The following is a 17525-nucleotide window of genomic DNA, read 5'->3' as shown; positions in this document are numbered from 1 at the left end:
TGTCATGGAGACAGCAGCAGATTTGATGCAGAGATGACAAATGAATTATACAGTCATGTAAGATTTCTGTGTACCTGTGTATGGCAGAGGGAGAGAGATCTTTTTAGATTTTGAATACTTTATGATTTTAATTGACATCCTAACTGAGAATCAAATTTAGATCAGAACATTTATGCTTTACTGCATTTTTTTGCCCACATGTGTGTGCTTGTGAGTCTGAGTCTTGATCTTATTTTTGTCTCTGGGTCAACAACATGTGGACTTCTTTCAGTAGCTCATGTGTTTAACAATGCACAGAGGGCAAACAGATACATGAGGCTATGCACACTGTAAAGACAGAGGTATAATGGCGCTAATAAATATGTAATAGGCCTGAATGAATTGTCTTATCAATGGAAATGTATCTTTTCAAATCTGTCTAGTGCTTGCATGCAGACAGCAGCGGTGTCAGAGAGTAGAGTAGACTTATGTACATAAAGCACACAAAAGGAAGGCAGAGTCAGAGGGGAGACACACAAGCTTTCAGTGGGTGCTGGTTGGGGGGGTTTGAAAGGATATTGGGGTTAAAGGAGGCAGCATGGTGGAGGAATAGATTAGCTACAGCAGAAAAATAGAAAAAAAAAATTCCCATTGTTTATGATGTTGGTTAAAATCTTTATGAGTGAAGAGCCCCGAATATTGTAGCCTGTGTGCTGAATGACTGTGGGCAGAGCCCTGCAGGGGGATCGCATTATTTGTGGTCTGGTGACCCAATTATTGTGTAGACTGTGTGTGTGTGTGTGTGTGTGTGTGTGTGTACATGAATCAGTGAACTCAGTGCTGCCTTCTGGTGTTGAGGCAAGGCAAGGTGCAGATGAACTGCAGCCAACAACTTAGCGTGTCCTTCAGTTTTTCAAGATGATGTAATGCTGCTCACCAGGTGAATTGTAAAAAAAAAATTGAAGGCTTTTAAAAAAATTTTTTTAGATGGCCTATTGGTATGAAAGGTTTGTACTCAGTCAAAGATTCATGTATTGGTTGCCATTTTTCCCCCAGTGCTGGAATCGCTGTTGGATTCTATGGAAATGGGGAGTCAAGTGATGGAGCCAGTCGCCTGGCTTACTCCCTTCGCCATGCCAACCGCACTGTTTCTGGAGTGGAGAAACTGGTGAGCCTACAAAAGCAAAACCCTAAAATATGAATAGAAGTACACTTGAGTGAATGTTATTTCATTTTGTTTCTAGGTGTCAGACAATACCCTAGCCTTAAACCAGACAGTGGAGGAGAACTTGGCCCAGTTAGAGACAACATTCCAGGATCAGACGGACTATGTGGCCATCATCCAGAAGCTGCAAGGACAGCTGGACGAGCTGGTGAGGCTGATAGTGGACGTCCCCTTCTGGTCCAACACAGACATCTCGCTGGAAGACTTAGCCCAAAAAACTGAGGCCTTTGACTTTTACAGGTCAGTAAATAAAACAGTTAGAAATCCAGTCCTATCTTTCACAGACATATTATATACTTTGTATTTATTTAAGAAACACTATGTCAACAAAACTTAATTTACTTTATTGATCATAATAAAACACTCTAATCAGGCATAAAATTGTTACCTCCTTCCTTTGTTTGTGAGCTTAATTCAGTGATGTGGTCAGTTAATTTGACAGGCACACTTAGGAACAACTTACTTTTTTATCAACCAAAGATAGCCTATGACAAACAAATTAAGCACTTTCACTAATGTTCTGTACAAAAATGTGCAGGGTGACCTCTGCCGCCTCTGATGTCTGATTTCTGTGCTTTTTGTCCCAGCCATGTGTTCTGCCACAGCTGTCTTCTCTCCCTTTTTCCAGAACTTTTTTTAGGTTTTATTTTTTTAATTAAACGGGACCGTTGGGTCTGGACCAAGCACGCCATGATCTGCCTGAGCAAAACAAGTTGTTTTTTTAAAAAATTCATTGGCTTCTTATATTCAAAATGCATCCATTTAAATAAAATGTTCTTGATTAGGTCTTATAGAGATGTGGTCTACACAATCTGGTTATTAATATCATAAAAATCCAATAAAAATAATTCTACTGTTGGAATTAAATTCAGTATTGGCCTCTTGAACAGTTTTATATCAGAAATATACTCAGAACAGGGTTGTGTCTGGTCTCCATTACTCTTCGTACTGTGCCTTGAACTAATAGCATAACATGTAAGACAAAGTGAGAATATAAAGGTGATATTTTTTGCCTGATTAATGTAAATGAGAAGCTCATGTTTTAGGTTTTGAAATGCTTTTTGAGGATTAACTCCTTCCTTTTTGTATCCTTGTAGGTGGTTGGGTTACCTTGGTCTGCTGCTGTTTGATGTTCTCATTTGTCTGCTGGTGCTCTTTGGGCTCATTCGCAACTCTCGGGGTACTCTGATTGGGTACGGTCTGTTGCATCATCACCCCCAAACTGCTCTGATTGGACTGATTCAAGCCCTACTTGTTCTCTGAAATGTATAAACCATGATGTGGCATGGCCATCAAGTTTATTATCGGTTTTTCAGAGGGTTTCTTTTTTCTTCCGTCCTCCAGAGTATGCTTCCTTGGGGTTTTGACTCTGATAATCAGCTGGGGTTCTCTGGGTCTTGAGCTGGGTGTCGCTGCTGTAAGTTAACCATGGTAACAAAGTTGAGCTCTCTGTCTCTACAGTGCTGTAATCCCTGGATGTCTGATTTGTTTTTGGCTCTCCCACAGTCGGCCAGTGACTTCTGCATCTCTCCAGATTCCTACATAACCAGTGTAACCAAAGACAATGCAGTCATCGATCAAGGTACGTACACCAAAACAATACAACAGTGCTGATCTCCAGCAGATAGTTTGTGCATTTGAACACTGTCGTCCATTTCGGTTGACAAAGAAGCGAAGACGTGTCAGCCTGGCAGCTGAAGCTGCTATAGCTTCTATTTTTAGAAAGTGGTTCATTTCTTTGTGTGTGGCTGAGCACATCCAGTGGGATTTTGTTTGATTGACAATCTGGTATCTAAAAGCTCATACTGTCTCGCAATGCATTTTGCTGTGCATCAAAAATCCTCTCTTGCTTTGGCTCGTCTCAAAGGCATCACAGAACGAATCCGGAGAATAGTTGTGTTTCTATTTTATTTTGCAATCTGAGCTAATTTCTTCCTTCCCCTTTGTGTCATATTTCTGCTTAGTTCAACTTCATCTTTTCACACAGTGCTGTTCTCTATAGAGTTTCCACTCTATCTACTTGCTTCAAACCTTCAATGTTCCAGTCAAACATAATTTTGACAAGATGAAAATGAAATAAAATATAATGTTACTTTTATATTATATTAATTGAAATCTGTTTTCACTTTGATATTAAAGGGTATTTCTGTAAATCTTATCAAAAAGCCTAATTTTGTCAATGATGATCATAAGAGCAACATCTTTATAAACAAATAAAGACTCTAACTCACCAATATAATGGTATAACTGTAAACATGCCTCAGCAGGAACAAGCAGGCCATGTAAACTTCTAATAAATGCAAACTTTACCTTTTTTTAATTATAAAACTGCATAATGCAAATGGATTGGATATTTGTATACTATCTATGAATGCCTTGCCAGATATCCTGCAGTACTACCTGAGGTGCAGCTCTGGAAAAGTGAACCCGTTCCAGCAGGTAAAAATGTCTCTCAGTGTTCTGGCTTTTCCTAATCAGTTTCACAGTAATATGTTTTCTCTGACCTCTTTCCTATTGAAAAACTTCCCTGTTTGTTTCGCAGAGGCTGTCAGGGAGTCACAAAGCTTTGGTGGAGATGCAGGATGATGTGGCAGAACTACTGAGATCAGCAACACGTGATTATGCCACTGCCAAGGTGCATTTGCTTACAATGCAACTACCGTATTTTCCAGACTATAAGTCGCAGTGTTTTTGGAAATGTATGCCCATCCCCTGAACTACAACCACAGACTACCAAATAGATTCTATGTGATAGATCAACACAAAGGAGGGATTTTTCCCCTTTTTTTAAACTTCTATCTGAAAGATTTGGTGTGTACTTGTTTTCAGAGGCCATCTGATTCTGATATCTCTAAATAAAATCCAGTATAGCTGGAGGCCTCAGAGATTTGTTAGAGAAGATTAGCAAATAAACCGCATCATTAGGAGCAAGAAGACAGATCAGGGAGAACATTAAGGGGAAGTTACAGGCTATGCAAGGAAGATAGTATTTAAGGAAATAGTTCAGAAGCCAATGGTGGTTTTGGAGGAGTTGCAAGGATTCACAACTCAGGATGGAGGATTTGTTTAAAGGACCAGCAGTTATCATGGTCTATTTAAGGAAGAGTGTTTCAAAGAAGGAGCTCTGGTCAGATGAGACCAAGATTAAACTTTTTTTTAGATTTAGATAGATTTATTTGGAAATGTGAAAATCTCTTGTGATTTTCTACTATGTAAAATGGTAGAAATGTGAACAACAGAGACATTTTCCACTTTCCTGTTGTTATATCCTTAAAAATCCCACTACAGCATGTTGAAGGTTGTGTTTATAAATGAACAATTTTCTAAATTTCAAGAAGTTCTGGAACATGCACATAAAGCAAGATGTCTGTTCAGTATGAAAACCATTGGTTATGTGTGCAGGAGAGTCTGGAGCAAATCCAATCGGTTCTTAACTCTACTGAGGTTGGTCTCCACCAGCTGACCGCCCTGGTTGACTGTCGCAGCCTACACATGGTGACTCACTGTTTGCTTGGTTTGATGACAGAAATTTGATCCGTGCTTCCCAGCTGACATTTCTTCTCTCCTCTCCTCTTCTTCAAAGGACTATGTCCAGGCCTTGACTGGGCTGTGCTATGATGGAGTAGAAGGTCTTATCTACCTGGTTCTGTTCTCCTTTGTCACCGCTCTGATGTTCTCTTCTATTGTGTGCAGTGTGCCACATACCTGGCCAAGGAAGAGGTAACACACACATGCTCCTCCAAAGTTCCGCTCATGCTGGTATGAGACTTTTCCATTGGTGGCTTGGCTCATTCTGCAAAGAAAGTCTGAGTAAACTAGGATGACAAACATAAAACCTTTCTTTGCAAAAATCTTTAGTCCAAACTTTTTATCAACTTGAGAAAGTATTGGGAAATAAGAAGCTGATCCACCCTGAAGAGATTCTGTCTTCAGTAAGACAGTAGAGTTGAGTCAAGGCAAATGATGAAATGGAAAACCCGCATACAGACCACATACAACTCTTCACATCCCTAAATCCTTGGTTTTTGACTAACCTGTTCACTAATTATTCACACATTATCAGCTCCAGTGAATAATTCTAATGCCTGATGGAAAACAACGCAAAAAGCCTTAAACAGAACCTCCTTAGTCTCCATGCATGTCATTGCTTTTGGGTGTATTTGCCTCCCAAACTGTTGAACTTCTTCATACTTCCCTCTGCCTGTCTCTGCATCCATGCAGTTGTTTCTTATTTTACTGTCTGCTCTCATTGCTGCCAGTTTGACTGATGGTTTGTTTGTCTGTTTGCACAACTCTCATTTTCTTTTGACTTGGAGCACCCATGTTGTGTTGAACAGGATGCCACCACATTTTTGCCCCACTTCTTCCTTCTGTTCCTTCCCCGACTCTCTCCCCCTGTCCTGATTTGGAAATGCTTCGGGCTTCAGCAAATGACGGTGCATATTGAGATAACTGAAGAATCAAATAATAATAATTCACCATCACAATCGGCACAATAGATGTAAGCTTTGAATGCAGGGATGGATTGTTCCTATTACAACAGAGCTATGCCATAGTGGTGTTTTTATGGTTTTCTGTTGGGTTTGGATCAAAGCAAATCCAAGCATATGGCCCAAGGAATAAGGAAAAGTTCGTATCTGACCCTCACTGGGTTCATTAATACACTAGTGAGTTGGCTCTACTGTCCATTTTATTGAAAGGGCACGATACAACCATATGGTGGCAAGATATCTCATTGTCCTTATTTTCTGCATTGGTTTATCTAAATAGAGTTCCCTCTTCTTGACCTCTTTATCACCTGGGATAATGGTGTCAATATGTAAACTTACAAAAGCACTAAAAAGACCAAGAAAGTGTTTTTGATGTCAGTGTGAAATTTTGTGCTTAAATGTTGTGTCCAGCACTGCAGCCAGAGATCCAACTTCCAAATCAGCACATACTTTTTTTTAAAGCCTCATTTTTGTTTTGTTGCTGGTCGTTTTGCATTTAACCATTTTATGTCTGAAGATAGTTTGCTCAGTTCAGTCATATTACCTCCTTTTACCCCAATATTTTCTTTTGATAATTTAAAAAAATATTTTTTCAGTTTATCAGTTTTTTAGCATATTAAAAATAAACACATTTCTTGTTATCAGGGCTGGGTGATATTGCCTAATTGCTACCATGCATTAGGGATTTATAGTAATATATACATATATACAATTGATATTTTATCTCATTTCTTTGTGTGAAGGCTAAAAATCTGAAGGCTTGTTAGATTGTCTTTAATTTAGATGATCATTTAGATTCCACTGTATAATTTTTACATAATTCATTTCCATATTATGGAATGAAATAAGTGTTTGATGTGGTACTGAAGCATTGATTACAGTTGCAGGGGTCAGATGTTTCCCATAGTTCTTGATCAGATCTTCTCCAGATCTGTCAGTTTTCACTTGGCAACATGGCGTTTCAACTCCCTCCAAAGTCTTTCTGTTGAGTTCAAATACAAAGACTGTCTTAGCCCCTCCAGAACAATGAAATACTTTGTAATTTCTCTGGCTGTATGTTTGGGGTCTTCGTCATGCTGGAAGAACCAGACACGACTCGTCTTCAGTGCAAGTCGTTGCCTAGCAACATGAGGCTATTCCCTAACATCTATTTGCCTGTTGTCCTCCTGTAGACCCTCCCCTACAGAGGGTCTATACAGGTTAAAGTCTTATTGTGTGAGAGTGTGGAAATATGTCTTCTATATTAGTATTTAGTTCAAACTGGTATAGTTAAAATAGGCCCCGAGTGCAGGATGGGAGGACTCTGTGAGGGACAAATTTCTTGCTAGTTGGTAGATGATCAAATACTTATTTCATAAAATAAGTTAATAATTAATGACTTATAAATTCATTTGTTTCCACTTTTCTTAGATTCTGTCTCACGGTAGAGGTCTGACTATGTACGATGAATTAATTTTTGTAAGTGGGAAAATTTCAAAAATTAGCACCAATGCTGGATGGTGCCAAGTGCAAAACTGACTATTTACCAGCAATTTGAGTGGAAACATTGTGCTATGTATACATTCATGGTTATATGTCTAACGTAGATATAGAAAATATATGACTGAGGACTTTATTAAACAATTCACATTAACCTGTGAATGTACTTTAAGGTACTTTCAAGTCTTCTGGGCTTGATAAGTACAAGTGCAAGTCACTTCTCATTATTTGACCCCTTTATTGATTTCTTCTATTTGAAATAGCAACACACACGAGCATGATTGACAGTACTAAGACTCTGCTTCTGGCTCTGATTGGTTTTTTATGGCTGAGTTGTGTATCTCAGCACTTTGAACTCTGAGAGAAGGCAGAAGCGCTTGATTTTATTTTATTTTTTTCCACAGATTACTCTGGTTAGAAGCCAAAAAGTGATCTTGGGTTTTTCAACTGTTTTAGGGTCATTTTGATGTGCTGAATCCAAAGGTCACACTGGTTTCTGAAATATGGAGCAACTTGAGCATCAAAATGCAGGACTTGTTCTCACATCTGGATCGGTTCGCTGAGAATCTGGACCAATGAGTGATGAGCAGGAGAGATTCCATCAGGACAGGAAAGAGATAGAGAATTTTACACAATGAAGACATAATGTTCAATTCACATGTACTTATTCTTATCATTGTGTATCATTCAATGTACAGAAATACAAGTTTGTAACTTTTAATTAATACACTGATAGAAGACTTTTTTTCTCTCAAAACCTTTTTTGGATGAGAAATATTAACAGAAGTGAACTGATAATATCACAAAAATATCATCAGTTCAGTCAGGAGATCAAATTTCTCTAACTCATATTAGAATAAAAACCTGACTAGTAAGTAAAATGGATGTAATATTTGGATTCAGCTGTGCAAAAATAATCCTAATTCAGTTCAAAAAACAAGGACAACTTCCAAAAAATATATTTTTGTAGCCCAGTCTTATCTGTCTTATTGTCTTATGCTATACTATTGCAACAAATATGTAAAAAGTTGATTTTTTTTTTTTTTTTTTTTTTAAATAAGTTACATACTGCAAGTTTATGACTGAACACTGGTAATTCATTGTTAGAGGACTTTTATTTTGCTTTGTTGTCTCCAAGATCCTCTTAAGGGAAAAAAGGGGGTAGGGGAAGAGTTATTGAAGCATTTAGGGAAATATTCAGTTCCAATCTTCAATCAAACGAGATGCCATTCATTGCATTTCTGACATCTCAAGATGAACAAAACTCTCCTCGCTGTATGAAATATCGCCCAGCCCTACTTGACATTTAATTCTGCTTTGACAGACTTATTTGCTTTTAAATAACAACAGCAAAACATCTATCTCAATAATAGATGCATAAAAACAATGACTGCATGGTTATCTTTAAGGATAATGTGTTTATACAGTGCGCATACATTAAAGCGTTCAAAAATGAAAAATGCAGCTTCGTGTTTCAGACCTTTGTACTGGCAGTAGATGTTGTCTGTAGATGAATGCTGTCAATGACCCGTTTCTACTCATTCAGCTGCTGGAGGCATGGCCTGGGCTGGGTGTTTCATTTATTTTTGGAGACCTCCAATAATCCTCCCCTCTCGCCTAACCTCATCTTCAATCACTTGTTTATACTCTGTTGTCTCTCTCGGATCTCCCTCCCCTCTGCCTTCTTTCCTTCTCACCCATCATGCCCTCTCATGCCCTGCTCTTAATCTGACCGGTTGAAGGATGGATGACGAGGACGGAGAAGACGAGTCGGGTGCCTCTCGCGGTGTGCACGATAACCTGTACCGTGTTCACATGCCCAGTCTCTACAGCTGTGGCTCCAGCTATGGCAGCGAAGCTAGCCTGCCTGCCACAGCCCACACTGTCAGCAATGCCCCCGTCACTGAATACATGTGAGTTAGCACCAACCGCTAGCCAGAGGCTACCAGAATCAACACACATGCAGGCTATAGGCAGCTGATGCTAGCCTTGTGTGGCCCAGAGTACACAACCTATACGTATCCACAGTGTAGTCATGTTCTCTATGACCAACATAGAAAACTCCTCATTAGATCGCCTGTTGGAGTGATAGAAAGACTCCTGCTGCCTCTTTTAGCCGACCTGCCTGTTTATCCCCACAATATTTTCAAAAATCAGATAAATAGAGCAAGGACATGTTAGTGGCCCAGTAACACAAGCTAATAATGTCACCATGCATGCATGTGGTTGCCACAGGACTGACTTCCTTGCTCAGAACAGAACAACTCTTAAAAAAACTTTTAATGTTGTGATGCTGCTTGTTACATTTTAATTTAATCAAGCACAGCATATTCACTGCAAGCAGAAACTAAGTGCTGGAATAGTTAGTATGACTCTTTTTAGTGCCTTTGCAAAACAGTTTTTCTTTTTCTTTTTTTTTTTTACATTTTGTCACATTAAAACTAATAAATGATTTTTTAAATGAGACTTTCATTAATAGGCCAACATAAAAGGAGAACAAAAGTGTGAAGAGAAACAAAAGTGATGGAGGGCTTTTTAAATTATTTACTCATGTAAAAAGTTCTGCCACCCAAAGTTAATATTTTACAGAACTGCATTTTACAGATGTAAATCCTGCCTCCATCAGCTTTCCACATGCGCAGGCCTTTGCTTGTTCTTCTTTGCAAAATAGTTCAGTCAAAATGGATACAGAGTGCCAAAACATCATCTGTCAAGTGTTGCCATTCACTCATCTGGGTTTAACTCTGGACTTAGACCAGGTTATTCTAACACGTGGAAATGCTTTGATTTAAACCATCCATTGTAGCTCTGACTGTATGCATAGGACTGTTGTCCTGCTGATAGATAAATCCCTCACCCAGTGTTTGTTGGAACCTGTGACAGGTTTTCTTCCTCTTTTAATCTTCTTAAATGTTCCACTAAATCCCTGCTGAAAAAAACTTGTGTGCTTCAGTGTGTTTGGGTTGATGCTAGTTATCTACCTCACATGATGTTTTCCCTGCAGGCAAAAAGGGACAACCTCAATTGACTCTCATTTGACCAGAGCACATTCTGTCAGGTTTACTGTGAAGTATGAGGCTTGTGACAAACTGGAGGCAGGACGTTCTTCTCATCACTGTCTTATAAAAAAGAAATTGTAGGATGCTTCACTTGTAGTTGTCTTGTTGATCTGGAACTTGGTTTTGGGATGTTGTTTTTGTAACTTAATCTACACCTTTTTCTGGTGTGATCCTTAGTTCTTCATGATACCTGATGTTCTTTTACTGCAGTTGCTTTTCCTGGATTTTATTTAGAGGCACCTGGTTGAAGGGGGCTGAATAAAAATGATCATCAGACTTTTCTGATGCATAAAAATCATACAATAAAGGTTGTTCTTGTAATGTGATAAAATGTAAAAAAAAAAGTGTATAATATCAAGGCACTATCTATTTACAAAGTCTACATACATATTGATCAAATCAAAACATTTTAAACAGTACTGTTCATAATAAATTCATCTAAATATATAGGCATATATCAGATTCCTGTGGCTCCTCACATTTTTTCTTCCTACTTGTTACTTGATAGGAAAGATTTAACTTTTTGTGCACATTATATATTGCCAAGTTGAAGATCCCTGTTTATTGATCAGAGTTATGATGAGCAGACTAGAGGTCAAAAACAGACCAGGAGCTCAGCAGCAGTGTGAGCACATTAAATAAGTAACCTCTTATTTTACAATGCAGGAGCCAGAACGCAAACTTTCAGAACCCCCGGTGTGAGAACACCCCCCTGATTGGCAGGGAGTCCCCTCCACCCTCTGTAAGTGCACACTTTCTAGATCACACGCTCCCTTCTACTGTATTCCAATACCCACAGCACAAAACAAACCCCACAGAGATTCTGTTTGTCCTGCCAATAATAAGGATGTGAAGTTTTTCCCATCTCAGTCATCTGACATGCTGTGTGTGGATATTGGAAGGTAGCCCTCTTTCCCTTCATCCCTGCAAGTGTCATTTGTGCTCAAACTCGACAGTGACCATGGTTCAAGCTTTATGAGTCATTTTGGCAGCCTGGGACAACCAGAGCTTAAAAAGAAGAGTTTTTTTTTTGTACCTTTTGCACGTGAATTGAAAGAGAAATGGTTGTTTTGATTCGCCTGCAGTGTCATGTTGGACACAGAGTTGGCCTCTATTTCTGATGTATCGTGGTTTACATGGTGGGGAACATTTTTCAGGCTGAACTCGTGCGTTTTTGCCATTCAGCTACAAAACCCATGTGGAGGAACTGCAAACAAACATACCAAGATGTCTTAGCTAAAATGACTTTCAGGTGCATCTCAATAAACTTGAATATCATCAAAAAAATTTTTTTTCCACTAACTACAATTTAAAATGTGAAACTCATACTATATTAATTCATTGAGCACACACTGAAACATTTCAAGTGTTTGCTTGTTATGAAATCTCCATAAAACTCATCAGCACAGAGAAACATGAGATTCTCCAGGTGTGTGCTGGTTTTGGACATGATAAAACACATCGGAGCAGCACCAGCAGGTAACAGAGCTCCATCAGTAATCAGTGACAGTGTGATGTGTGGACCACGGAGCAACACTCAGGTTGTTTTTTTCCTTAAAAAGGATCTGACACACACAAGCGAGTGTGTGTCCGGAGGTTCTGACTCCTCGGTCTGTCCCAGCCTGGTTAACCTCTTCTTGCCCCACTGTGGGTTTTGCTTTTCACAAACCTCTCCAGTTTTATTTCCCTATTCTTCTTTCACCACACTTTTTCTTTCTACTCAACTTTCTGTTAATCTGCTTAATTGCAGCAATCCGTGAGCGGCCGCCTGCTTTAGCAGTGACCTTTTGTGGAGTATGAAGGCCATAACATAAAGCTCTGGGGAAAATTAAGAAACCACCAAAAATGATCAGTTTCTCTGAATTTAGTCTTTATAGTAATATGTTTGAGTAAAATGAACATTGTTCATTTATTCTATGAAGTACTGACAACATGTTTCCAAAATTCCAAGCAAAAATTTTGTATTTATTTGCAGATGATGAGGAAAGATCAAAATAACACAAAGGATGCGGTGCTTTCAGTCCTCAAGTAATGCAAAGAAAACAAGTTCATTTAGAAACAATACTAATGTTTGAACTCAGGAAGAGTTCAGAAATCAATATTTGGTGGAATAACCAGGTTTTCAGTGCAGTCTCTTCATTTTTTCCAGACCTGTAAATTCTTTCGTCTTGGTCTTTTGTAATTTTTTCTTATCTGAGAAACTGAATTTTTAGTTCGAGTAGCTTAAAGCCATGAGAAAGAAAATAAGTGCTTGAAACGTATCAGTGAGTTTGGAGTTTGATTGGAATTGAACTGAATCCATGAATTTCCCTGTTTGATGAAACTATTTTATTGAGATGTGCCTCTCCCGGTCGTTGTGACTTTGACAGTTGCTGGGCTTGTTTGTCGGTGAAAACCCCCTCACATATATCAGCTGTAGATTTCATGCGTTTGGATGCTGTTGCCAGCTGAAGCCGAACCGTTCAGACACATTGTCCGAACGCAACTCACCCTCACCGAAACACTGGAGCCCAAACCGCTACAGCTCCTCTTCTCCCCCTCCTTCCTGTTCCACACTGTGTCTATGTGTGCACATGTTCTGGTCGAGGTGTATGTGTCTGCTGTTTCTGTGCCTCCCCTCGTCACCTTTCACCATCCAGCAGCCACACTGCCACTTTGCTCCCACCTCCACCGTCCACAAACAGCTGAATGACGGCAGCTTGTTATTTTCACAGGCAGCGCTGACCGTCTGCCCTCTGCAGGGATGTGGAAACACAAGACCCCTTTTACTGTGACTCCCACATGAAGCCACTAACGCATACCAGGCTAACCCACTACATCAGAAGTAGACTAACTTCAAAGGAATCACATAATAACTTCATGTAGCTCTAATCAGCTGCTACTTAGTGAATGACTGCTGTAGTCAGATCCTGGCTGTCCAAATGACTGATCCAATGACCTGTATGAGTGTGTGTATCTCTTTCTACCTGTAATTGACACCAGATGTTTACATAAACTTTTAAAAAAAAAATAATAATAATAGTATTTTCTTGTCATTTAACACTGAAGCAGTTTTATGTTTTAGATGAAAAAAAAATCACCAGAATCAGGGAATTTTTTCACAAGATGTTTTTTGTTCCATTCTTAAACTTCAGCATGTATTTCCATTGTCATTTTTACAAGACAACCCTAACCCTTCGAAACACAACCTTCTCCCAGTGGTTTACTGTCGTTTTACTCTGGTCCCTCTGACACAACTGCTGTTTCTGAGAAAAGTTTCCCTTCCTCCCTCCTCACACTCTTCTTGCCTTTTCTGGCATCTGTAAAACAGAAGTAATTTTAATCATTCTAACTGACCTAAAACAAGATGTTTGGTCTGATTTAATTTCAGATTGTGTCTTTTTGTTTGGTGAGTGTAAATATCTGGTTTCATCCATTGAATTCTGCTCTTATAAATCTTACAAAGATCTGATTTGATTCTCTTAACTTTACCAAATTGTTTGACAGAAAAGTGCATACTGTAAACTTTTAACTTTGAAGAGAGTTCCAAAATATTCTCTCAGTATTAGTATAACAAACATGAGTAATTTTGATTTATATAAAAAAATAGTATTTTGTTCCAATATAGCATGTAAATGTTTGGATTCAGCTGGATTTGTCTGCTGATGCTGAGAAGTGCAAAAGAGGTTAATTATTAAACTCATGTTTCCTTTTTCTTGTTCTTGTACCTTCCTCTATGCTTCTCATCATCCTCCTCTCTTGCTCTTCCTTCCTCCTTGTACTCCCTCTCTCCATCCAGTACACCTCCAGTATGAGAGCGAAATACCTAGCCACCAACCGACCAGAGCAGAACCGCCGCTCTGTTCCCAATGATCAACTGGATCCGGCCAGTCGGCCTAACCCCGCTGCCCGGCCTCAGTCCTCAGTCCACTAGAGACCAGTTCAACACAGCACTGCCTCAGCCATGTTCTCACAGCCAACAGCTCTCTCAGGACGGAGCTCAGCAGGATCCCACCGAATCTGTTTAAGATGAAGCCAGAAGCCACACAGGGGGTCTGAGCGGCTCACCGTTTGTCCTCTTCCTAGTGGATCCGGCTTTCAGCGGCTCGTCCAGCTCGCCCTCTCTCTGCCGTTCCTCCTCCTCTTCCTCTGATATCTCCTCCTGGGACGTATCTGATCAATCCCCCCAGCTCCAAGACGCTTTTCCATTGAAACTTCTTACAGCCAGACACGCACACACACACATGCACAAATACACACATTGTATAGAGCTGTAAATAGTGCAACATGCGCTTTATTCTGGTTTCATGAAGAGTAGACTGTTTAATGCTTCCTGGTTATGTAGTGTGTTGTGTGTTCATCATGGAAACTCTTCACTGTACCATTTACACAAACACACACGCACACACACACACACACACACACACTAACTAAATGCTCATGTCTGTAAATAACAAGTCAGTGACTCAGAACGCTGTGACAGTAGGTAGGAACTGAGCTGAGCCACATTCACATTCCCTTTTCGACTCGTCTTTTAAGGCTCGGATCGTCGTGTCCACCGTCATTGTGTTTACGTGCATGTACAGCACACACACACAAACACACACACACACACACACACACACACACACCAGTTAATGCATTCTGAAGTAATTGAGCCAAGAGTTCTGTTGTACAACACACACATTTATCTGGGAAGTGGGAGCTGTGGAGCACGGATTAAAAAAAAGGCTCAACTTGTGCCAAATAAACTGACTAATGAAAATAAAGGATGCCTGATACTGTTCTCATCTCCTACTGCCTCAGGATGACTCATAACAGAAAAATGAAATGTGTAAGGAGCGTTTTTTTTTTTGTTGTTTGTTTGTTTGTTTTTGGGGGTTTTTGTGTAGCTGGCAGCGATAAGGGAATAGGACAAATATTTGAAAAGGGAATCAGCCGACTCTATTTGCAATTTAAAGCCTATTGGGTGCTATGTGAAGCTGTCAGAAGGTCAGGCTGGAGAGGGAGAATAAAAATGTTTGTTTTTTCCCTTCAGGATTGTGCTGAGGGACATGCAGTGCCTCAGTGTTATTCATACACCTTGAAGTTTCTCCTCTTTTCCCCCATCAGAACCACAAACATCAATTTATTTTGTCGAAATTTTATTTGACAGACCACCAAAAAGCAGATAGTTGTAAAGTGGAGGGATATTTTTTTCTGATTAAAAATTCTAAAACGATGTTATTGAAGCACTTTTAGTTGCCATGGCAACTACAGACCCACCAGGGCCTGCTTCTTTCAGTTTCTGGAGGCTCAAAATTAAAAAAGCTCCATCTCAGTCAGATGAGATAGAGAGCATCCAGCAAGTTTGACCACAGACCAGCGTGATTGTCTGGACTTTGACTGGGACACTTTATCACACAATAATGCTTTGGTGAACTTCCACCTCAATTTGGAGTCTTTGGAGGTTTCTGAACAAAAGTGTCCCCCACAGCATAAAACCACCACATAATATTTAACAGTGAGTATGTAAAGGATGACATGATTTTGTCTCATATTTTACTTTGCATTTAGACTAGAATGTTGACTTTAATTCTTTTCTGACAATAGCACTTTCTGCCTGTCGTTTTGGTCGCCTCCGACATGTCTTGTCATTTTCATGATGCTGTCCATTAAGCTCCTTTTCCAAACCTCTGAGGACTCCACAGGAAATTCATAATGAGTTTAAATGACTCTTTTTACTAAAAAGTAGACTTCTGAAAGTACTTGGTTCCACTGGATGTCGAAGTGAAAGAGGATTAAATACAGACAAGGGCTCCATCCTTTACTTATCAAAAATAAATAAATAAAAGTAAAGTATTCATTCATCAGTACCGTTTGTCTGCCACATGAAGCTCCAATAAAATACATTGAGGTTGTGGTTGAACATATTCATAAAACAAATTTCTGTTGTCCCTGAATGGTAATTGGGTCACAGAAAATAGTGTTACTTAAAATCACTAACTCATTATCTGGTGATTTTTTGGTTTTGTTCGTTTTGCTCATGTAGGATGTGATACTGTGACCAAGAATAGCTGTCATTTTCTTCTTTTATATTCCCGAACCTTTTCTGTTTGAGTTTTTTTCAGCTGTTAATCTTGCCTTGCACCATTGGGATAATGGTTTTGAGTTTCTTTTTTTTTTTTTACTCAAGCACAAGTTCTGCGGGAGATGACTCAAAGAGCTGAAGAATTAAAACTCACTGCCTGTGACGGGACACTGCCACGTGGCTTTTCCGCCTGCCCTAAAACTGTACAGTGTAAATGAACAAACTGCAGTTGTGAACCCGTGTGTGTGGCATCTCTGCAGCGTGACTGGCTAATGTTCTGTCAGTGTTGGTCGATCGATGCGTCTGGGCTGCCTGAGTAGCCTGAGTCACATCCATATCACGGCGGCACACACACGGTGTGGCATGATTCTGATTCTTGTACATGCCTTATGGGTGTTGGGGCTTTGTTTAAAATCTCTCTTTCCATCATTTAGTCCTGTTTACATCAAGAGCTGGGGCAACGCTACAATCTCCTCACACTGATTTGCATTATAGGTGACACAGTACAGACACATCTTCTCACCCACTGTTTGTACAGAAGATTTTAATATTGTCTGCTTAACTTAAACAATGGCCACCTCTCGTAGTAGCGAGACAATCTCACACGTGTGGTTCTACTAGGAAGAAAAAATGTCTGTGTTACGATGCTACCTATGTTCTAAGACTTAACCGTGTTTTCTTGCACCATTAAAGCAAACAATGTTAAGATCTGTGGGACAAGTCACTGCTGAGTGGCCTTTCATATTTATAAACTCTTAAAAAAACGTCATACCACTTTGCTTTTTTTAATTTCCTCTGTCTTTTAAAAGAAGACTTTAAAGATGAATAATGACTAGCTAGTTTTTTTTGTTTTTGGAGGATAAGGAGAAAACATTAATGATGAATGACTCTCTGTATTGCAATGCTTTAACAAGACTATTTCAGTGTTGTCTATTCTCCTGAATCCTGAGTTGTATCTGACATTGTGTGCTGTAGGATAAAGTGTAAAAAACAGTAATTTGTGTGTGTGTGCGCGCATGTGCGTGTGTAGGGGTGTGTGTGCGTGTGTGTGTGTGTGTGAATGAGAGAGAGAGAGATGCCTACAGGACTTCATATACCTGTGTGCAGATGTGACAGTGTTTTCTATTGGTGTTTTTATTTTCTGATGGTTTTAACTGATATTAACAATTTACATGTCAAAACTGTGGTAATGATTCAGCCTGAAATAAGTGTTAAAAAATGAAATTAAACATGTTTAACGTACA

General features: G+C 39.4%; 1 protein-coding gene across 1 annotated transcript in view; it reads left to right on the top strand.

Annotated features, from left to right (window-relative positions):
* Window positions 1–17525, top strand: part of LOC129376809 (protein tweety homolog 3-like) — a 30520-nt gene extending 12995 nt beyond the window's left edge. The window contains exons 4-15 of the mRNA XM_055056399.1: window positions 1036–1147; window positions 1224–1444; window positions 2302–2397; window positions 2549–2621; window positions 2711–2786; window positions 3588–3643; window positions 3747–3839; window positions 4607–4699; window positions 4788–4924; window positions 8916–9086; window positions 10899–10974; window positions 14011–17525. Of these exons, the coding sequence (XP_054912374.1) occupies window positions 1036–1147; window positions 1224–1444; window positions 2302–2397; window positions 2549–2621; window positions 2711–2786; window positions 3588–3643; window positions 3747–3839; window positions 4607–4699; window positions 4788–4924; window positions 8916–9086; window positions 10899–10974; window positions 14011–14145 (1339 nt within the window). The 3' untranslated portion in view covers window positions 14146–17525. The remainder of the gene's footprint in view (window positions 1–1035; window positions 1148–1223; window positions 1445–2301; window positions 2398–2548; window positions 2622–2710; window positions 2787–3587; window positions 3644–3746; window positions 3840–4606; window positions 4700–4787; window positions 4925–8915; window positions 9087–10898; window positions 10975–14010) is intronic.

This window comes from Poeciliopsis prolifica, unplaced genomic scaffold (assembly GCF_027474105.1).
Source record: "Poeciliopsis prolifica strain line A6 unplaced genomic scaffold, Auburn_PproV2 SCAFFOLD045, whole genome shotgun sequence".
Lineage (NCBI taxonomy): Eukaryota > Metazoa > Chordata > Actinopteri > Cyprinodontiformes > Poeciliidae > Poeciliopsis > Poeciliopsis prolifica.
The sequence above is the reverse complement of the archived record's forward strand: the minus strand, read 5'-3'. Positions and strand labels throughout refer to the sequence as shown.